This window comes from Dipodomys spectabilis, unplaced genomic scaffold, assembly GCF_019054845.1.
Source record: "Dipodomys spectabilis isolate Male_0828 unplaced genomic scaffold, ASM1905484v1 ptg000045l, whole genome shotgun sequence".
Taxonomy (NCBI): domain Eukaryota; kingdom Metazoa; phylum Chordata; class Mammalia; order Rodentia; family Heteromyidae; genus Dipodomys; species Dipodomys spectabilis.
Window position 1 is genome coordinate 1807410 of NW_024870722.1, and position 23547 is coordinate 1830956.

General features: G+C 39.1%; 1 protein-coding gene across 4 annotated transcripts in view; it reads left to right on the forward strand.

Moving 5' to 3' along the window:
* The first annotated feature begins 2318 nt into the window (after nt 1-2318).
* Nucleotides 2319-23547, forward strand: part of Phactr1 (phosphatase and actin regulator 1) — a 430764-nt gene continuing 409535 nt past the window's right edge. For 2 of the 4 annotated variants that reach the window (XM_042678533.1, XM_042678536.1), the window contains exons 1-2: nt 2319-2595; nt 4378-4530. In XM_042678533.1, coding sequence (XP_042534467.1) covers nt 4428-4530 — 103 coding nt within the window. In that variant the 5' untranslated portion in view covers nt 2319-2595; nt 4378-4427. Of the gene's footprint in view, nt 2596-3403; nt 3459-4117; nt 4166-4377; nt 4531-23547 lie in introns of those variants that run through there. The other 2 variants (XM_042678535.1, XM_042678534.1) reach the window with 2 other exon arrangements.

Sequence of the window (23547 nt, forward strand, 5' to 3'; positions counted from 1 at the left end):
CAAATCATGTGATCTCACTTGAAATGTTTGGGTCATATTTCTGTCCAATAGAATAAAGATTCCAGATTCCCTTGTGAATAAGCCTCTATTTTGAACTAATTAAATACTATCTATAAAACAATTGCACAAATATTCTCTATAAACAGATAGGTATATAATACTAGTTTCTGGATCATTTGTTTCTATATATTCTTTTTATTTTTTTTTTACGGGGTCTCAGTATGGAACCCATAATGGCTTTGATCTTCCTGCCCCAGCCTCCCTAGTGCTGTGATGATAAGCATGCACCATCATGTCATGGCCAGACTCTTTAGCAATTTCACCATGGTGCCATCAAGGTAAAAGACATGACTGCGCTTTGGAAATTTTTAAACAATATAATTTTTTAATTTCTAGCTTACAGAGAAATATTAACATCGTCTGCATTAACTTTTACTAAGCGGATGCCTCAGGGTTTTGAGTTGAACTGCTCAGTGCTGCATACATAATTGGAGTACTTATACTGACCTTGCAACCTTCTCTGACTTATTGCATCTAGAACAATGAGCCATCATTATGTGTTGCTTTTGAACAGATTAAAATTGTAAAATAGGGTTTAACTGGTCAGTTTTTGGCATTGGCTTTTGAATATTACTATGCTTCCCTACCTTGGAAGATAATTTCCTCATGTGCATTTTCCTATGAGTAATTCAAAGCTAAATACTCCAGAGCCTGAAATCATATTTGAAATCTGTTTCAGAAGCTGGTGATATGACGTTAAAAACCTTGTGATTAATTATTTAGTGAAATGAAGTCCCTTGTTGCAAGTGAATAATCATCCTCTTCCTAAATAAATTTCATTAAGCTGAATTTTCCCTTTGTGTTTCATTTTTAAATCAAAGCATTATTTTTTCACTTTAAAAGGTAGTTTATGTTTTCCTTTCTTGGTCAACTCTCCAGAAAAATCTAAAGTTCAAACCCACCATCAGTACCCAGGAAGGATTTTCAAATATCCCATTTAACATTACCTTTTCCTGTCACATATTCATTTGTATTTGCCTAAATAGTGGCTGTTTGTCAGCTGCAATTGATTCTCCCTCTCCTTCCTCTCCTTTTTCCCCTCTCCCTTCTCTTCATCCCTCTCTTTCCTTTCTCCTTCCTTCTCTCCCTCCCTCACTCCCTCTCTCTTGCCTGCTCCCTCTCCCCTCTTTCCCCTCCCTCCCTTGTTCTATTACTCTCTTTCCCTCTCTTCCTCTTTCTCCTCTCTCTCTCTCTCTCTCTCTCTCTCTCTCTCGTTTTCTCTCTCCCTCTTCTCTCTCTCACCTGTGAGTCATTACAATTTCAGTAGACTCACAATAAAGGGTTCAGAACCTGTCGCCCACACCTTACTGTAAGTGAAAGGAACTAGAAGACAGCTTTCTTCTCTTGTAAATGTCAAGTGTTCAGCCTGTCTCCATTGGGGGCTGAATAGAAATGTAACCTGAAAGAAGTGAGTCCTTGGGTCTGAGCAAAACTGTTAGCATTTAGAATCCCAAACTGACTTCTCCCCAAGTGCCTACCATTGGTGCTTCTCCCTTCTTCCACTGGGCTTAACTCTCTGCAGCCCCAGTGGGCATCTGATTTGTTCTGACATGGGAGGGGGGTGGGGGTGGAGGGAGGAGTCACGAGGCAATCTGTAGGTTATTTATTCCTTGGTTTTGGCTCAAGGGCAACTGGCAGAACTATGTACATGGGGGAGGGGAATCCAATGAGCTACTTTCCAAGTCTTCTCAAATGTTGGTTCTCCAATATGCCACGCAGCATACCATACTAAACACTAATTCAGTGTGTTGCACAGAGGGTGAAAGAAGGCGGTGGAAAACCCATACTAGGGCTTGATTTGGCTATTATTACATTTTTCATGAATAGAGATCTCAAAGCCTTGTGTCTACAAATTTGTCCTGAGTATCAGAACTTCCTCAGGGACCTAACCAAAGTTTTCTTTTTTTCTGCTGCTAGGATCATTTGGCTACATTCAGAAGGAGAGGAATGCATTTTACACAGGTGGACATGATTTGGGCTGAAGATTTGAGCAAGCAATCTGAGGCAGGAAGGTGAAGAAACAGCCAGGGAATTGCGAGTCAGAGAAACCAAACCTTGCCGTCTGTATTTCTCTCCAGAAAATAGCCCACAATTATAATTACCCACCTTGTTTTGCTGCTCAGAATAACTGTGGCATGGCCCCAAAAGCCTACCGGAGCAGCCTTTGTGATTAGAAAGTACTCCACACCTTGGAGAGCCGAGGAGACATGAGAATAATTTTAAATGCAAATTAAATTGAGGGGGTAGCAGAGAAGAACATATAAAAGACAGTAAAACAAAACCTTTCAATTTTCTTAAATTAGCAGTCTAATGCGTTCTAAAGAGCAGTTCCACTCGGATCTCTTCTGTGGGGTTGCATTTTATCACAATATAAAATGGGCAGATCCATCATTTCCCCCCACTCAGTGCTCTTGACTGGAGATTGAAGGGGAAATTAGAAAGCTGCTCATTTGAGCTCACAGGCTCTGAGCAAGCTCCACTCGGCTTCATTTCCTGCTCTCCTGCGTCCTGTTGCAAGGAGGTCAACAAGTGCTGGTGAGTCTCCGCTAACTTTAAGAATCTTCCTTTTGTCTATCTTTCTGACTGCCTTTCCTTAGGGGTGCAAGTGTCTCGGGTAAGATTTGTTCTAATGTTGTCTTTCAAAATCTGCAGAAATTTCAGACAGCTTTTTAAAGCTGCTCCCAGTGACTGATTCACAGAAGGAAAGAGTTATTTTCAGCCTACATGCTGAAGAGTGTTTCTGTGTATTAATTCTAAGAGGAGACGATTGAATATATGTTAGCTAAAATGACCTTTATCCATCATCTTCCCATTCAGCAGGAAGTAGGGTAGAGTACTGGTGCACCCTAAGAATGTCTAGATTAACTTTCTCTTATTCATCCCTTAATCTTATGATGGATGCTATTCTTCTGTATTTGTGAATCCAGTGGGGATTTAGGATTGTAACAATAAAGTATTAAATGGTCATTCTGGGATATGATGACTATCATACTTGTAGACATAGGAGATGGGGGAAGGGAATGGGATGGCCCTCATTCTAAATCTCCATGTAGATTTTGGTGGAGGTTTTTTTTTTTTTTTGGTTTTTGTTTTGTTTTGTTTTTTGCCAAAGTTTTACATGGGAAACATGATTTTCTTCCTTCACAGAGGAGGGCACAGAGTGGCTGAAGCTGGCGTCACCTTCCGTTGCTAAGGTAACGTGCGCTGGCCATATTATCTGATAAAGGAAGTCCACTGGATGGAATACATTATTCATCACTGATCTAATCAAACAATCAAAATTGTTTACTTTCTCTGGGAATATTTAGTGAGATCAAAGACAGCTGGCTGGAACTGCCCTTGTTTGGCTACTGGCGGACAGTTAGCCCTTGATTTTTTTCTTTTCTTTTTTTTTTACAGTAAGTATAATTTGCTATTGGGGGACATGTGGGTGTTTTTTTAAAAAAGTTTCCTCATGCTAGATTTGATTTCTTAAATTAAGATGTATACTATTAGGAAGAGAAAGCAATCAGATTAATCTTCAGATTTCTGATTTTTGTCTTGTTAATTCTGCTTTGAACATATCCTACACAAATAGAGATACTTCTTGTGTGTAAATATCAGGAAAAGGTTACCGGGGCTTCGGGAGAGCTGGGGTAGACCCAAAAGGCTGGGTATTTTTGATAAAGTATATTAGCTTCCTGTCAGGCAAATGTATATGCTATGAAAATCATTGCAAGGCTGTAATATCGTCACTGCTCTGCCAACCACAATTATTTCCCCAAAGCCGGCTGTGGCAGGTGCAAGCAGGTAAGGATCTGTTGAACTTCCCTGCGAAGGAAGGAATTCCATGCATTTCTACAGCAAATAAGTCAGTGTGTATGTTATAAAGGTAAGGCAGCTGTGAGTGGAAGCTCAGATTCCCAGAAGATTGTCTATAGGAGGGAATCCAAAAGTCTCTGGATCAGCTGAAGATCAGCTGACACCTAACAATGCCATTTGTCAGACAGACCTTTTGAGAACTGATAGCCCTTGAACTTAGCAGTATAATTTTCTAGTTTTAAGTATACAGCAAGGCAAGACTGGATGTTATCTCACTTTGACTTGGATCTTCTGTTTTTCCGAAGTGGAATATATTACTTTTAATGAATGTTGGCTGAAGGCTGTCTTCTCTTATACAAAAGGAAATCTCTGTTGTGGGGGAGGGGGATTTTGAGTTAGAAATGCCAGTCAAATAACGGTATATGATAATCCGATGTTCCCATTCAAAAATTTAAAGTATGTACATACTTCATACTTGACAGTATAAACTATTGTGGTTTTTTTTTTTCTTTATAGGTATCTAAGTGAAGATATTCTCTCCAAATCCTGTGTTTGGAACGTCAACAATGGATTATCCCAAAATGGATTATTTTCTGGATGTCGAGTCTGCTCATAGACTCTTGGATGTGGAGTCAGCTCAAAGATTCTTCTATAGCCAAGGAGCTCAAGGTAATAAAGCTCAAGGAGGAAAAAGGAAAGTCCTTTCAGTTGCATGCTGGGTTTATAACAGTATAGGGTCAACTAAAACAGTTTAAGCTCTGTCCCCCAAAATGTTAATAATTGGTATTCATAAATTGATAAATCTCTACCTAATTGCTGCTGGAATTGAATCAGGCATAGTTTAGAATAAATCAGTTATCCTTCTTGAAGATAGTTTTAAAAAAAATGCACTCAACTTTGGGTACAGTCTGAAAGCTGTTTTAATCAAAAGATTCTCTACCTACCCCAAATATATATCTAAAAGGAATTAAGGATGCTTTTCTTCCTAGAAAACTCTAGGCTTGCAGCCACTACCCTTAAAGAAACCTCAGGGCATTCTGCCCTGGATGAGAGAAATCTGTCTAGATTAGGGACTCTGGAGATAATCATGGAAATTCTCTCTCTAGCTGTGCTTTCTGTTTTAGATGGTTTCCAGTTACTGTGTTTGAGAATTAATGGTGCATATGCAAGGAACAGTAAGAAATGCCCCTTCTAGGAAATGTAGCTGATGGATAGATTCTCAGTACCTAATTCATTATGATCAGTTACACTCCAGCATGCTTGCTTTTCTGTTCAAGGATTCTCTGGAATGTTTTGTCATAAGCTGGATCTCCTGGTGGGTAGGATACTCTTTATTTAGAAGCCTAGTTTATGTTTTCTGTGGAAGAAGTAAGGTGTTTAATTAAAGCAACCTGCTAGTGGTCATGTCCCAAATGCTACAGGCGATACCTTTTTATAACTAGAAAAGCAGTTGAACTTGGCAGTCTCAAAGCAGAGCTGAGGAGAGTTTTTCAATCCCAGCTTCTTTCACTGTTACCCAGTGAGGACCTCCTAGCTGGCACTGATAATATTCTACTGTGGCTTTCCCCAAGTGGTCTTTTGATTTGTTTTAATCTCATTCTGAAGCAAATTGCTAGGTTTGAAAACCTCCCCCTTCCCTGCCCCCTTTTTCCAGTAGTCAGGAGGGACTGGGAATGATCTAGTGTACAAGGGTCACTTGTTTATCAGTAGAGCGTCGATTAGCAAAAGTGGTTTTTAAAAATACAATAACTAATTCTCACTCTGTAAAAGGAAGGATACAGCATTACCACTCTCAGCTGAGGCCACTTAGAGACATGAAAGTGTCGTTGGAGAGGAAGAGGGGTGGCCAGTACTGGCTCTGAAGGAGGAAGGTACTAGAAGTAGATCAGAGTAGAAGCTGGAAGGAAAGGGGGATGAAGGAAAACTGCATCCCATACCAGGCCTGAGTTTCTACATTGCTACATCTGCTGGGTTCTGTCTGAATGCCAGATACATGTTTTGTGGCAATCCATCCACCAAAGCAGCACAGATGTGGGTGGAGCAAGAAACATTAATTCTCCAGAATAAAAAGCTCCACTTTGCACTGAGGACAGATTAACCCTTGAAGAAGAAAAGCTCCCAGCTTTCACGAAAGAGAAGTGGGCAGAGGTGTGGGAGGCTCAGAGAACTTGAAGTCTGGAGGCTGTCAGCAGATGGAGCTGGGGGAGGAATGGTCAGAATTGTCACCATCAGTGACTGTGGTTAAGACTCCAGAGTAGAGAGACTGGAAAATCCATGGGAGGTGGTAGCATAAGCTACAACTCTTCTCTGGGGTCATGTTCATTTAAGAGAGAATTAGGGTCAAGGAACCAAAGGATCCTGGGTCAGCAGGAGAAACTGGTGTTCCCATAACACCAACTAGGCCATTACTCTCAAGCCCCCAGATTGAACAGATCTGAAATGTAGGTATTTCAGAAGTGTGGAGAGTTTGCATTTCAACTGGAGCACCAGCAATAGTGACAGATGCAGCCTGTGCCTCTAGGGACCTAGATTTAGGAACCATCCCTTTCTGTTTCTCTCCTTCTGCTTGTAAGCAGGAGCATGTGGCGGCAGTTGCAGTATTAGAAGATAGTCCTCTACAAGATGGAAGCAGCAATCGTGACCTAAGATCATTCCTGAAAGGTTTTAAAATGCTTAACACAAATTCTACCACACAAGGCATGCTAAACACCAGTAAATCAATTAAACCATCATCCCTGACAGAAAGAACATGAAAGTTCACAAGGCAGCCATGGCTTTGCAAATAAAGAGATCTTCCCTGATAGAAAGCTTTAAATATCCCATATCTAGCAAACTTAAATCTTTGGAAATATTCTATAAGTATAAGCACACAATGATTTCTCTCTTGCTTCACCAAAACTCAGATTAGATAATGACCAAAAAAAACAATATTTATATTGTTCTTCATCTGCCTAGTTCTTTGTTTTGTCATAAATATGAGGTAAACACCTTCCCCAGAGATCCACTCCTAAGGCCTATCATCCCTGGAGTCTCTTCCTTTCTGGAGCCTTTTCCATTAAGACTTTCCAGATTCCAGATTTTCAGTGCACAGCATTGTCTCCTCTAGGTTGGCTTCCTTCCATGTTGTATAGATTCCCCAGTCTGACCTTAACAACAAGCCCCTATGCCTGGTGAAAGGCTCTGAGACTATGGGTGAAGGGCTGAGTACCATGGCCTTCCTTTCCCTTCCTTTCCCTCCACACACCAAATATGCATGGTTTTTAGTGCATGGCTCTAGCATGTATTTAAGCAATGACAAGGCTCTAAGGAGAAAGAAGGAGAAGGGAAGGAGGGCAGTATTGTGAATACGTTTTTAGAAAGGAATATAGATGAAGGGATATAAATGAATAAGAAATATAGATGAATCTCACTCCAGGACAGCTTTCTGTTAAGACAATCTAGTCCGGCTACCCAGGAATATTAGGATTTGGATCCTAGGGATAAAATTCCAATATTATATATCCTTTCCTATAAATGTCTAGCTGGGGACACTGTACAGAATTGAGTACTTGGAACTTCAGCGGCCTAAGCCTGTTGGACAAAACTGTTGTGTCTTTATTGAAATTTTTAGTTGTCCCTTAAGCAATTTCGGTGTTCTTACAAATGCAAGTATTTTAAAGACAAAAGCAAGATCATCTTTAATTTCCCTCTCATTTTCTATATGATTTACCCATATATAAATTTACTGTTCTTGTTCATTAAGTGCTAGGAAAGCAGAACTTGTTATATTAATCATGCACAAAAGCATTATCCGAAGCAACTAATGCAGAATTATGTTGTACTTCATAGTTGTTTTTAATTTTTTTTGAAAGCAAAATGAGGGAAGCCTGCCCTAAGTAGAGTACTTTAAGAAGGAAAAAAGATAATCTATGATGGCACAGATTCCTTGGAAGTCTTAGAGATTTTCAAAGGCCAGGGAGCTATACTGTTAAATAAAGCGGCTTGTTATTTTTTTTTTTTTACCAACCCCATTCTTTTTTGTTTTGACTTCAAAGTGGGGAGAACCTCCTTTGGGAGTTCTGCTTTTCAAAAGTATGGAGCAGAAATAAAGGCTGGGAGTCTCCTACTGGTCTCTTGTGGCTGCAGGATGATGCTTTTCTGGTTAATCAGAGAGGGATTCATCGCTGGTATATCCTGCTAACAGAGAAGGCACTTGGTGGATGATTGGGGAGATATGTGTGACTTCAAAGATCAGCTCGATCCTGGTGTTACATAATTTGGATTCACCCATCTTTCAGTTTTCTGACAATGATCTCCTACAGACTCGACAGTTGTTTGATAACCAACAACTGAACTGGGAGAGAACCTATATTATATGATCAGTATCAGGAGCTTCTTGGCTTGGAAATATTAGAAATCAGTGATTCACTTAGGATCTTCCTTAAACTAGAGGAAATACAATCTGGACAGATGTGTTCAGGCCCTGTGCTATTATTTTCAACAGACTCCTGGGTTATTCTAATGAACACTGAAGATTGAGAGCTATAGTGATGGGCATCATTCACTTGCTACTTGCTCCCAGATAAGCATCCCCAGCTTCATCCAAAAGCTTGGTAGCAATGCGCAATCTCAGGCCCCATCCTCAACCTAGAGACTCAGAATCTGTCTTTTTAACTGGTTCTGTAGACTGTTTATGTTGAAGTTTTATTAATGTTGAAGCAATGGTTGTGTCCATGGCATGTTAAAAACACCTGGGGAGTTTTTGCAACCACAAGCCTGAAAACAGATAGAAGTCTAATTGAATCCAAATCTCTAGGGAAGGGTACATCTAGCCAATCCTTTTAACTACACCCAGGGGGTGCCAATGGCCACTTGTTGCTGAGATCTAGGCCCCGCCCATTTTATAGTACAGGAGGTCTTATCACATCATATCCTGTGGGTTTTTCTTTTTTCCTTTTCCTTTTCTTTTCTTTTTTTCACTACTGGAGCTAAAAAGCAGAACCTTTCTCATGCTAGACAAATGCTCTGTCCCCGAGCCTCACTCCCATACCCAATATCTTCCCTTTTAAATGAGTCCAAACAATTTAGACTAAAAAAAAAAAACCAAAACAGTGTATCAGGGAATTCACTTTACATATTCATTGTGTCTATCAATCCTCAAAGAAATTGGGGGAAATAGGAATTAAAGCCCCACGCATATGTTGCAGATTTGAAACTTTCACAGCTTCGTGAATAGGATTGTAGACTTGGAAAGCAGTTAAGTAAGGATTTGATTCCAATATGCCATACTCCAAAACCCAAATCATTTCCTTCAAGTTGCTTCATGCTGCTGTCTGGGCTGAGGTACCTTCTCAACCCAGTCAGGTTGAGAAAATCATCATCATGCAGTCAGTGAATATGACATTGGTGGCCAGAACACACTAGAGAGGAAGTTGGACCTGCTCTCCATAATCTCACCACATTTGTGCCCTTCTCACGGGCCAAGGTATCTTCCCCAAGATCATCCATATCTTTGGATATTCAAATTATCTTCTAAAGAGAAAGTACATTTAAAAACAGCCAATTAACTAAAGCTTCTAAAACTGGAAACTAGGCAATAATATATAGCTCCTACTAACAATCCCCTCTCTTGTTTAAAAAAAAAATCATTTTACATAACTCAGGGTATAACTCAGAGTCAGGCACTGTAGGCTTTGTTCCTCGTCATAATGCACCTTTTCTCTTGTCTGCATTGTCTTGCTCAACAAAAGGAAATGCCACGTTTGACAACTGATGAATGCCACAGCTCAGAGTCTCTCTCTTCAAGTTAGTTTTTGGAAACAGGCATTCACTGAAGTCTCCACCCACTCCATCAACCATTTCCTCTCCAGCCTTCCCACCATCTCTACCCTTTGCCCACCTTGTGAAATCTGTCAGAATAGTTGTCTTTTGAATCTTCAGCTGAGAGTTTAAGGCCCCTCTAGTCCTAAACTCTGCACTTTTGTGGCCCCAAGAGACAAAGACATTTGCTAGCATTCAATTAGCCATACATTATTAGCAGTAATCAACAACATAGCCTGTGCTAGTTTTTTTCTTCTATGCTCAAGGCAAAACTGAGCCACAAATATCACTTCCTTTGTGCAGCTTTGTCAGACAGTTCCAGATATTTTCCCCACAGTGGTCTGTTCAGTTACATGAAAGCCTTTGCCATCATGCCTGATCCCACCTCTGTTCTGTGGATTCAGTATTCCATATTGGATCTCTACATAGACTAAGCAAGGACTCTCACAATGACTCCACCTCTTTAAGCCCCAGGCCCTTCATCTGAGCACTGTGCTTGGCGCATGGATGAGGAAGCAACTACCAGACTGACCCTTCTAGCTTCCTACATATTCCATTTTAGGCCTTGTGATTACTCACACCTAGGTTCTCCAAACCTGTGTTTAACACAGGGAACATTATGTGCATTATGTGTGAAAGAGAGAATGAAAGAAGCTTAAGAGGAAAGAAAATATGGCAGAAATAGAAAGCAAGCTTCCTGATCACACAGACACGTTAGAGGACCGTGACATCCAGCTCCTGCTTCTAGACAGGGCCCTGGGAACAAGACAAGTCTGCATACAATGGGGCTCTCCTCCTGCTTCAGATTTCCTCATAATGCTGCCCTTTGTGCCTTTGCCCCAGCAAGCATTTGCTTTGACATGGACTTGGAACCAGGTGGGGCTGCTGGAAGAGAGGGGAGGGGGGGGAGAAAATGACACAAAAATACAATGAAACAATTCCAATCAATTAATAACTCCCACTCTCGCAGAAAGCATATGAGAGCAGATTAAAATGCAACCCACACTCAGCCAGCATCATCCATGACCCAATTAGCATAAACAATTCACAGGTGTTTGGGAAGAGCTCTCCTCATTTGCCCAAACAAATCTGTTTGCTTAAAAAAAAGTAATAAATGATAAATAAAAATTTAAAAACACCTATCCTCTGCACCCCCTGGGCCTGTGCTAGCAGAGGTAAGGTGGAAGAGCCAGTACTCAAAGCCAACTCACACCAATACTGTCCTTGTTTAGGAATTTCTCAATAAGCAATTAGATGCACACTTTTATACAAAGCCCTCGAATGAATGTTGGCATGAAATTGGAGTACTGACATATAAGGATTAGAGAGCTCTATGATTTTTTTTTTTCAATTACAAGCAAAATACTATTAAAACCTTTGGTTAAAAAAAGTGGAGCATGTAATCAACCCTATTCAACTATTCAAATGTTTCTTCTTTCTATTCAATGCCTTGCACACATTTGAAATTTTACTAAGTTGTAATTATGGTGCATATAAAATTGGAGGCAGGAGCTGGGTGCTATTGTCCCATGCCTGGAATTCTAGGTACTCAGGAAGCTGAGTAGCTTGGTTTGAGACCAGCCTGGGCAGAAAAGTCTGAGAGTCTCATCCTGCAAAAAAAAAAAAGCTTGGCTGGAGGGGTAGCTCAACTGACATAGAATAACTTTGAGGCCCTGAGCTCAAACCCAGGTATTGGGCAGGGGCCAGGGGAGGTGGAATGGAGGTAGGAATAAAATGATGCCCCACATGGTTAAAAAATATATCTCATTGTTGTAAAACCACAATTAGTGTCTCACAGCTCTGGGTTCAAATGACATTTTCTATTTTTTTTTTAGAGAGATTAGACAAGTTATTTACTCTATTTTTGTCTTACTTTTGCCTTGTGAATGCAAGTGATAATAGTAAGAGTTCTTACCTCAAAGGATAAACTGGAGGGTTAAATGAAACAGAATAGCATTTTATAAAGGATAATAAATATGATCTTCAGATATGAACTTTTATAATCATAATATACTTGTTTTACTGTGTTTTAAGTAAATATAAATAAAAATATTTAGTTAAAATGGAAAAGTAGTTGGATGTTAGTGGCTCATCCTTATAGTCATAACTACTTAGGAAGCTGAAATTCAGAGACTGGGGGCTCAAAGCCAGCCTGGACAGAAAAGTCTGCTAGACTCCATCTCCAACTAACCAGCATGAAGCTGGAGTAGAATGCCAGCTGAGCAAACAAGTTCAAATCCAGGTACTGGAAAATAAAAGGAAATATATATGTATATATATGCATATTTATGGACTACTGCTGAGAACAGCAAGGCAAGAGCAGTGGAAAATGTAAGGCTTAAACTCATTTAAAGAAAACCATTATATAATAGCATAGAGGGCACTTTGATGTAGCAAAATACACAGAAGTGACATAGGAATGACTATAGCTTACAAATACTGAATAAATGAATACAAAGCCTTCAGCAAAATGCATAGTATCTTGTACCCACACAATAAATAGTGGCTCTTCTGTTAATCCGGTTTTAATTATGTCCAAGGTCAGAAGAAAGTGTTAGGGTTCAGCTTCCCCAACAAAGAGCTCCCATGTGCTCTACCTCCTGGAATGCCATTCCTTTATGATTCAACTTTCTAAGCCCTCCAGAAATAGGTGGTTATCTTAAAACACAAGCACAAGGAAAAGCAACAAAAATTTGATTTTTAAAATAAAATTAGCCACAAACTTCAAAAGAATCTTTATAGGTCTACTGCTAAGTAACATCATTGAGTCTAAGCTAACTTCCTCTAAATGTACAGCAAATTCTAGTTTATCAGATGTTAAGTGCTGCTCTGAATTGTTGCCCCAGATGAGCAGATAATTAGCTTTCACTTCAGATAGATTTAATGGGCAGTGGAAGAGTTTGATAAATTAGGGTGTATGTGTTACACGAGGAGGTTATATTACACAGATGTATTGCTAAGGCAATGTGATCCATTAAGGAATTCTGAAGCTGATATTGAATCCACTAAAGAATCCAATACAGAGGAGTTTGGTGTTCAGATCTGTTTTGATACAGGTCATAAATATGGTGGGCCCATAGAAGAGTAATATTAGCGGCCAGGAGAGCCATTGGAAGGCTACTGCAGGGTTCAGGCAAGAAAGAAGCATAGTTGGGAAAGGAGCCTGGCAGAGTGAATTCCAAACAAGAGAATATTGAGAAAATATTGAGAAGATTCTTTTCTGATTTTGTGGTGACAGACAAGCAGATAGTGAGAGATCAAATGATGCTTAGATAATACATTCTTTCTCAATGGATGACTGTTGAAACTAATCACTGAGAAAGAATCAAGATGGAGGGAGGGAAGAAATTCAATTGAGAACATAATGATGACCCATAGATAACCAAAAGGAAGTAAATTCTGTGGCTCAGTATAAAGAGTTTAGTGAAACATCTAAAATATTCTTTATGCCCAGGTAATTCCTACAATAACTTCACTAGCATATTTTGCTTCTGCTTCTGAACATGTGCTTCCTTTCATATTATTTTAGATGACTGAGCAATAATTTAAAGGAAACATATTTTCTAATTTTGTTCTAGAAATGTATATGTTTTACCTAGCACTAATACTTTAAGTCAATAACCCATTTAGAATATTTATATAAAACAATTGTTTTCAGTTACTGAGATTATTTCATATTCTCACTTGCATTTTTATATGAAGCAACATTCTAACTTAGTATTTATGAGGCCATTAAAAAAAAGTTTGAAAAAAACTCATTGCAAGTCAGTCTTGTATAGAACTATAGCTGATTACAGATCATTACAAAGCAGGGAAAAACAGAAGACTCTGCTACAGCTGGTTAGAGATATGGGTTTTTTCCCCCTTTAAAAGCAAATTGTCATGAGCTAATGTAGGGAATTGCAAGGATGTTCATGATGTACACAAAGGTACAATGCTCCGATGTTGTAAGAGAAATATGCCAATAAAAAAAAAGTCATTTTGCCTAACCAAAAAAAAAACCTTTGAAAAACTATAACATTGGGAGGATAGAGCTTCTGACCCTGAGTTTGCAGTTACAGAGCAAGTGACTTGCTTACAAGAGCAATCTACCTAAGTTTCCATGGGAATTTCTTAGGATACTCCCAATTCATTTTTCCCTGTCATTACCAGTATATTTCTAATGCCATTTCCAATATCATTTCCCTATATTAACAATTTAATACCTAATAATTACAGAAAATCTAGGCAACCAATGAAATAAAATAAAATTCAGTTAGCCCCATTGTCTAAAAAGATAGATATTCCTTACTACCTGATGAATTTTTTCCATTCTTTGTATGTATACACTTTTACAATAAAGCACACTCCTCAGATTGATTACCTTTCACTTTCTCTTGTCTTATTGTTAAATAATACTTCTTACCTGGGGATTGTTGAGTCTAACTGACATATGAATTGTCAGATAGTTGAGGATAAAAGAATAGTCAACCCCACTTTGTTTCATGCAAAGGGTGACTTTACCAGCTGTATTCCTGGATCTATTCCTCCACTATTGACTAGACATAGACTCTGACTAATACTCTGTGATCTGATAACTGTTATCAGACCATCTATAGACATAGACAAATGCAATAAAATATCTACCTAAATCTATATTGAGCGGGTCTTCCCTCTTAGATTCATGCATTAAGGACTTTTGGTGTCTTCCCCCTTCCCGGTCACACTATGCATTTATTCTTGCAGTAAACAGGTGAAACTCTTCATTACCCAACACAAGACATTCAATTTAGAACATATTGGGTTTAAAGGTTCTCTCGAAGATCATAGATTATGAAGATCCGTAATCACGAAAAGAATAGAACATTAGAGCAGATGGTGCTTAAATTCAACTGGCTCGTTTTACAAATGACAAAAACTGACCCTTGGGAAAGACAGGAGACACAAATACAAACATTGTTTATTACCTATCTAACATGTAACAGAAAGAATGTGTTTTTTGTTTGTTTGTTTGTTTGTTTGGTCCAGTCCTGCAGCCTGCACTCTGGGCCTGGGTGCTGTCCCTCGGCTCTTCAGCTCAAGGCTAGCACTCTACCACTTGAGCCACAGCACCACTTCCAGCTTTTTCTGCTTATGTGGTACTGAGGAATCGAACCCAGGGCCTCATGCATGCAAGGCAAGCACTCTACCACTGAGTTACCTTCCCAGCCCAAAAGAATATGTTTATTTCACTCAAAACCACAAATTTGCAAGTTAGGTATCATTGTTGCAAATCATATGAAATGCAAACTCAGTATGGTTTTTAAAAATGGGCCTGATATCATGCAACTGAACAGAGTTAGGGCCAGCATTCAGACATTATCTTTCTGACTGCATAGCTTTCCCCTGGAGCATCCTTCTTTTTGGGGTGTTGGGGATAAAAGGAGGTAATTTTACTAAATCAACAGCTAGATGGTGGGGAACAGAAAGTAGACGAACTAGACAAATTAGAAACTCAGACAAAAATAAAACATATTAAATAATTGCCTGATGCCTAGTCTGAGGTTTGTATTTTTATACCCAGTTGTCTTCCTGTATAAGGACCTTAAATGGATTCAAGCTCACAGCCTTTCCTTCTGAGGTTGCCTGAAAGTAAACAAACCTAATAGTTTCCTACATAAAGTTATTTCCCTGCATACGCCCTTTTATATGTTGAACATGGATTATAATATTAGAACCTTTAGATTTTAAATTAGGTCATTAATTACCATCTATATTGGAAATTGGCCACGTAGAAAATACAAAATTAGGATGAATAAGGCTTATTACCTGTACTGTTAAAGGAGATTGGAAATGTGACTTGTATGTCTTAACCAGACACATTCAACATTTGAATAATAGAAAGCTGCTTGGGTTTCTGTCCAACTCAATTCAACATACAAAGCTCAAGACACATTTTCCTTTTCTGAATCTAGCATGTTTTAGCAGCCAGCCCCCAGACTCTCTGCACAGTGTCTACTTTAGGAATCCAGGAGGAAAGGAAGCAATGAACATTTGCTGTCCGCCTACCATTTGTCAGGCTCTGTTAGGTGTTTTACATATATTACATAATGTTTTATCCTCCCAAGGCCCAGTGAGAGAGTTCATTTTATTTCTAGTTCAGAAATTTTAAAACAAAAAAACAAAGCTTGGAGAGCTTTTTTTTATTATTATTACAAGGTCTAATAAGCATTAAGGTTGGGAATTATGCCAGGGTTTAATTTTTCAGGAGCAGCCTTACTTGGATCTGCCTAGTAACAATCCGTTTAACAGTTTTAACATAGTTAATGTTTGTTGAGCATTTCCTTTGCCAAAGATTCTGTATGGATTATGTGTTGAATCTTAATAGAGATTCTAAGATTTTTTTAAATTTAATTTTATTATAAAGGTGATGTACAGAGAGGTTGCAGTTACATAAGTAAGGAAATGAGTACAATTCTTGTCTAACAGTGTTACTTCTTACCTTGTTTTCTCCCACTTTGCCTCCCCCCCATCCCCCTGCCACCAAAGTTGTAAAGTTCATTCATAGTATCTTGTAACACTGTTGCATTGGTTCACACTTTATCCTTTGTCTCACCATTTCTGTGATTCCCTTTCCCTTCCCCAAATCAGATAAACATATACAAGACTAAGGATGCAAAATCAAAAACAGTGACATCAGGGATAAACCATAAATAAACAAAAGAAAAGAATTGCAAACCACATGTGTGCGTGCGCGCGTGTGCGCGCGCACACACACACACACACACACTTTTTTCATATCTTGGAGTTCATTTCAATTATCATCATTTTATATGGTCCTTAGTACACAGCCATTGAGCTATTGTGATCCTCTGCTAGAACTATCCCACCTCACCCAGTTAGAATGTCCATTATCAAGAAAAAAAAAGAACAGATGCTTGCAGGGGTGTGGCCAAAAAACAGTACTACACTGTTGGTAGAACTAAACTTGTAAACTTGTTCAACCACTCTGGAAAGCATTATGGAATTTCCTCAAAAGAGTAAACATAGAGCTCCCCTGTGACCCAGCAATCCCACTCCTGGGCATTTACCCAAACGATAAGGCCACACTAAAGCTACCAACACAACCATGTTCATTGCAGCATAATTTACCATAGCTAAGATGTGGAATTGGCCCAGATGCCCCTCAGTAGACGAATGGATCAAGAAAATGTGGTATATATGCACAATGGAATTCTATGCTTCCATCAGAAAGAATGACATTGCCCCATTCGTAAGGAAATGGAAAGACTTGGAAAAAATCAAATTAAGTGAAGTAAGCCAGATCCAAAGAAACATAGGCTGTATGGTTTCCCTCTAAGATAGTTAATGTTAGTCTTATGATGTACAAGAGTTAGCAACTTGTGTGGAATCATGTAACTATTGAGTATGGAATATAAACTTGGGAAGTCTAACCTCCAAGCCTGTAATGTTAGCAGTAGTTCATATTGTCCAAAAGGAATCTAATATTTTATTATCTTACTTATAGATTTATACAAAGTAAGAATTACAGAGTGCCACAGATTGACAGAGATAATAAAAGAGTATGATATTAATTCTCCTTGTAGCACTGGAGTTGGGGTGAGGATAAACATATATTACATTAGAAGTTTAGCATCGATTAGATATGAAAAGACAAGGAAGAGAAGGAAAAGAAAAGTTTTCTACTGGAAACATTCCCTTCATCAACCTAGTTTTGCTTTGAAGCTTCTGTCAATTGATCCACCAAACTGATTAAGATTTGGGCTTTCTGATATCCAGAGGTAACATCTAGACATTTGGAACTGATGCTCTGAGTCTGTTGAGAACCCAGGGGAATTACTTATCTATTGCTGCATTTCAAATCACTCCCCAAATTAGTAACTTTAAGAAACCACAAAGGCTTACTTCTGTAAATCAGAATCTCTGGATGGTCTTAAATATTTCTGGTTCAGAGTCTGAGGCTTCTGGGAGCTAAAGCCTAGAATGGAGATTCCAGGAAGGCTTCTTTTTGCACATGGCACTTGGTGGGAGACCTTGGTTCCTTTCCGTATGAGTCTTTCCATAGGCTGCCTATCTCTATGATTACAGCTAATTTTCAAACCAAGGACCCAAAGGGGAAACAAGACACTAGACATAATATCCTTCATGGACTGACTTTGAAAGTGACATACCATTACTTCTAGTGCTCTCCAAGAATAACATTGATTCAGAGTGGGAGGGGACATCAAGTCATGTATCAAAGAGGCATGACTATTAAGGATTGTGATGGCATTTTGGAAACCAGCTAGTACTGCACAATTCTTTTTAGGGAAAATCGTCAAAATAAAGAGAGACCATGATTCCTAGACTTAACCAACTGTTGCTAATACTCCTCTTATCAAAAGCAGTCTTTAAATGTGGCACAATATGGCATAGAACAAAATGTAGGCTGCTAGAAAGGGCCACAACACCCATGGTAGAGTAGCAATAGTCTTGCAAGCATCTATATGCAAGCATCCAAGAGAGGCTTGGCATATTCAAGCTTTAAGGAAGAGCCAAAGCAAAGCCACTAGATGCTCCCCCACCCCCATGGCTATAGACAACAGGAGGGGCTCTGGGTGACCAGAAATGAAACTACCTCTTTGGAAAGTTCATATAGAGGCTCATGCAGAAAGGAATCAAGGTCTCCTACCAAGTGCCATGTGCAGAACAAACTATATATTTCACCAATCTCTGAATCTATTCATCTATACTAAGCTGTAACCTGTGTACGTCTGAGTTTATGACAAAGGGAAGACTTGAGATAAGTAGGAGTTGTAGAGCTGAAACCTGGCAGTAATGGTATAAAAACAACAACAAAAAGGCAGCACTTCTTCATTGTGACCCGAAGGGACTTTTTTTTAAAGGATATTAAAATGACCAGAAATAAAAGAAAATTAGTTTCAGAACTATGCAAAGGGCACAGTTCGTTTAGAAACAAGGTTAAAACAGAGACAACTCAAATGTATCAACAGGAATTCCTCAGATTTTTAGTTTCTCAGCAAAATATATTTGTGTATATATATATATTTCCAGCACATTCATATTTGGTTTTCTAGAAAAGTTTACTTTTTTAGCAAAATAATGCTTGAGTATCAATACGCTACATTTAGCTGTAATTAAAAACCAGTATAAGCCGGGCACCAGTGGCTCATACCCATAAACCTATTCAAGAGGTTGAGATATGAGGATCCAGTTCAAAGCCAGCCCAGGCAGGAAAATCTGTGAGATTCTTATATCCAATAAAACTACTCAGAAAAAACCTGAAATGGTGGTGTGGCTCAAATAGTAGAGTGCTAGCCTTGAACAAAGGAAGTTCAGTGATAGGCCCAGGCCCTGAGTTTAATTAAGTCCCAGGACTGGCAAAAAAAAAGTTCAAAGAATTTTTATATATTTTGTATACTTATGTATTTTATGTATTTAAGATATGAATGTTAAGATTATAAATTGGGTTGATATCAGAGTTGGTAATATTTATCCTCCTCAGTTACAGTTTATGTTTTCTTTTGTTGTTGTTGTTGTTGTTGTTGGTTGTAGGGCTTGAAGTCTGGGCCTGGGCTCTGTCCCTCAGCTCTTCAGCTCAAGGCTAGTACTCTATCACTTGAGCCACAGACCTCTTCTAGTTTTTTGGTGGTTTATTGGAGATAAGAGTCTCACAGACTTTCCTGCTCGGGCTGGCTTTGAACAGTGATCCTCAGATCTCAGCCTCCTGACTAACTAGGATTACAGGCATGAACCACCAGTGCCCAGCTTTACAGTTTACATTTTTTACATGAATGTTCACTATAATTGATATTGTTCTGGGATTGATTGTGAGATGTAAAAGTTTTTGTATTTCTAACTTATGCCAAATACATAAACTGTGAAATCTTTATCTATGCAGACCAGATTTTTAATCTGTTTGACTAAAATATGCCAGAATCAATTCATTAACAAGTATTCAAAGGCTTTTTATAAATCCAGGACATAATGCTCTTATTATCAATACTAAATCTGTCCACATTCTGACAATAAAACTGTTTTGAAAACAAAATTTAGGATCAACCGTGGGAGTCTGATGCTGGTGGCTCACACCTATACACCTAGCTGCTGGGGAGGCAGTGATCTGAAGGACTGCCCCTTGAAACCAGCCCGGCTGGACAAATCTGAAACACTCTCATCTCCAACTAAGCAACCAAAGGCTAGAACTGGAGATGTGGCTCAAGTGTTAGATAACTAGCCTTGAGAAAAACGCTAAGCAAGTATGAGTCTCTGAGTTCAAGACTCACTACTGGCACAAAAGAAAACGAAATGAAAACTCTCCCAAATAGAAAGGAATAGCTATGTTTTTGACATGCATGGTTTTTGTTTGGTTTGGTTTTGCTTGCTGTTTTGTTTTAATTCCAGTCTTGGAGCTTGAACTCAGGGCCTGGACACTGTCCCTGAGCTTTCTTTGCTCAAGCCTAGAACTCTATCACTTGAGCAACAGCTTCACTTCCAGCTTTTTGCCTGGGTTGGCTTCCAACTGTGATCCTTGGAGTTCAAGCTAGAATTGTAGGTATGAACCACCAACACTTAGCTTGGTTTGGGGGTATTTTTTATGTAGGTTTGTGTGTGTGTGTGTGTGTGTGTGTGTGTCAGCATTGTAATCCAAGACCCTCCTGGAACTTTCAGTATAGCCCAGGCGATGTTGAATTGTCATTCCACCTGTCTCTGCCTGCTGAATGCTGGGATTAGAGGTGCCCAACAAGAGAACTGGGACTACCCATGTACTGGAAATTATTTAAAAAGCAGGAAATTGCAAGAATAAAATAATACCATAAACACCAATGCACTTACTCAGATTCGCCTTTTGATGTCATTTTACTCAGTTCACTGCTCCTGTCTCTTCCCTTCTGTTACCTCTGTCTGTCTGTGAGACAGGAATGTAAAAGGTTTGTGTGTGTGTGTGTGTGTGTGTGTGTGTGTGTGTGTGTGTGTAGTACTTTCTATAACCATAGGGTATCAATTACAGCAAATTTTACACTAATATTTTAATTTAACCTGTTGTTTGCATTTCAGTCTTACAATTTGTCCCACCCTGTCCTGTCAGAGCACTCTTCTCTTCCAAGGCAGAATCAGGCTAGGCGATGGTCAGTTCAATGCAATATTGAGGTCTAGTAGGGCTTTGTCAAGGGTCAGGTCTCTTTTACCTTCCTTGAAATGGAAATTTCCATACTATTAATTTATCTTTTAAGACTTTGGCATTTGTGAGCAATATAGTTCTTCTGCCAGTTTTTAATAGGCCATTCATAATTTAGGAGTGGTCTGACCTTTTCTTATTAGATTCAACTGTACCCCTTCTAGGCTGGATCATGACAGTCTTCATTTCAGGAGAAATCATATCTGGAGACACTGCATATCCATGTGTCCTTCATTGGAGATGATAGTTTTCATTCCCAAAGCAAGATTCTGTCCAATCTCTACCTTGAAACTAACGGTGGGAAAGGATAATTTTAGACTTCAAAAGCATTCCCACTTTTCATCACAATACCCAGCTACACTGAGCATGTATTACTGGTTTTGGTTTGATTTTTACCATTAGGATGGCTGTAAAATGATCATTTTTCCTCTAAGTCCCTCCACATTGATCAGTTAGCTTTTGACATTTCACTAAAGGAAGGGACCACTCCATTCCTGAATTCATTCATTTGCTTGTTTACTTATTCCTTCATTTCATGTCCATCTTTTTCTTAGCAGTTTTTAATACCCATGTATGATCAGTAGTCATAAGTCCTATTCCTACTGATTGATCTTTCATTAGGAGATGTGTATGTTTTGTGTACTTGTGTGTGTGTGTGTGTGTGCATGCGTGTGTGTGTGCGTGCGTGCATGTGTACATGAATGCATGCCCTTACTGGGGCTTGAGCTCAGGGTTTGGAAGCTGTCTCTGAGCTTTTGTGGTCAAGGCTAGTGCTCTACCACTGGAACCACACTTCCAATTCCAGCATTTTGGTGGTTAATTGGAAATAAGAATGGATTTTCCTGCCCCAGCTTCATACCATGCTTTTCAGATCTTGTCTGTGCAATGACAATGAATCTCTAAGATTACAGATGTGAGTCTCCAGTGCCTCCAGTGCGTCTTCATTGGTTTTGGTGTTTGAATCGCCATAATTTGGCCAGTGCAAGCCTTTTCAGAGTCCATGTGAGGCTTCTGTGATATGTCCTTTCTCATTTTGACCCTTACCAGAGCATAACAATCCTACTGTTATTATGTCCCTTTGTTTCTTGTATACATTCCCAATTCAGTGATTTTATTATGTTGCTGCCAATGTAGGTCCAAATGTTGGGAGTGTAATATTTTAAAAATTATGAGTATTCAATGGAGATATTGTTAGACTAAAAGACTAAAACTCAGGGGCTAGGAAGGTGGCTCAATGGTAGAGTGCTTGCCTTGAATGCATGAGGAGTTCAACTCCTCAGCACCACATCAGCAGAAAAAGCCAGAAGTGGCGCTGTGGCTCAAGTGGTAGAGTCCTAGCCTTGAGCTGAAGAGCTGAGGGACAGCGCCCAGGCCCAAGAGTTCAGGCCCCATGACCAACCAAAACAAACAAACAAAAAAAGACTGAAGCTCAGAGTCAAACATAACAATGTAGAAGTTTGGCATGGTAAAATAATGATGTTATGAAGGCATCCCAATTTTCATTAGTAATTTAATTTACCCTATTAATAGGGTAACTCTGCAAATACTTAGAGTTAAAGGGAATAGTTCTCAAGCTGACTAATGTGTATAAAAATCTGAAAGTTTTTTATTGAACTTATTTTTAGTGTAGCATATCACACATACATCATTTGATAATGCACAAATGGAAAATATGTGATTTGAATTTTTCCAAAAGTAAACATCATTATCAAAAGTACAACTGTCACCTAGATCAAGAAACACAATATGTCACTGGGCACCAGTTGTTCATGCCTGCAATCTTAGGTAATCAGGAGGTTGAGATCCAGAGCATCATGCCCAAGCAGATAAGGCCAAGAGAAGCTGGGTGCCAGTGGTTCACGCCTGTAATCCTCACTACTCAGGAGGCTGAGAACTGAGGATCACAGTTCAAAGACAGCCCAGGCAGGAGAGTCTGTGGGATTATTATCTCCAATTAACCACCAGAAAACTGGAAGTGGTGATGTGGCTCAAGTGGTAGAACACTAGCCTTGAGCTGAAGAGCTCAGGGACAATGCCCAGGCACAGAGTTCAAGCCCCATAACTGAAAAAAAGAAAAAGTCCAAGAGTCTTTATCTCTAAAATAGCTACCAGAATAAGATTAGAAACATAGCTCCAATGGTAAATCACCAGCTAAGCAATCATATAGAGAAAATTCTAAATCCCCAAGTTCAAACCTAGCACTTTTTTTTTTTAAAGATACAGAGTATGTTACACATCCCCCAAAATACCTTGGCACTTTTAAGACATTATGTTTCCCATTATCCTTCAGTTACACTGTATTGCCTTTTGCTTTTTCCTTAATATCATGCATATAGTCTCATACAATGTATGTTCTGCTCTTGTGGTGTTACTGGAATTTGAACTCAGGACCTTGCATTTGCTAAGCAGGTGCTCTACTACTTGATCCACACCTCCTGTCTCTTTTGGCTTTAGGGTTTTATTTTTTATAAGCTTATTTTTTTTATGCCTTGGCCAGCTTGGATTGTGATCTTTCTAATTACATTTCCAGTGTAACTGTGATGAGAAATGCAAATATTACACCCAGCTTCTTATTGGCTTGGGCTGTTTTTGAACCATGATTCTCTGAATCTCAACCTCCTGAAAAGGTGCTATTATTATGTGTGAGCCACTGTGGCTAGCTTACATATACTCTTTTAGAATGGATTCTTGTCTATATTATGTCTATAAGATTCATCCATGAGGTTGCT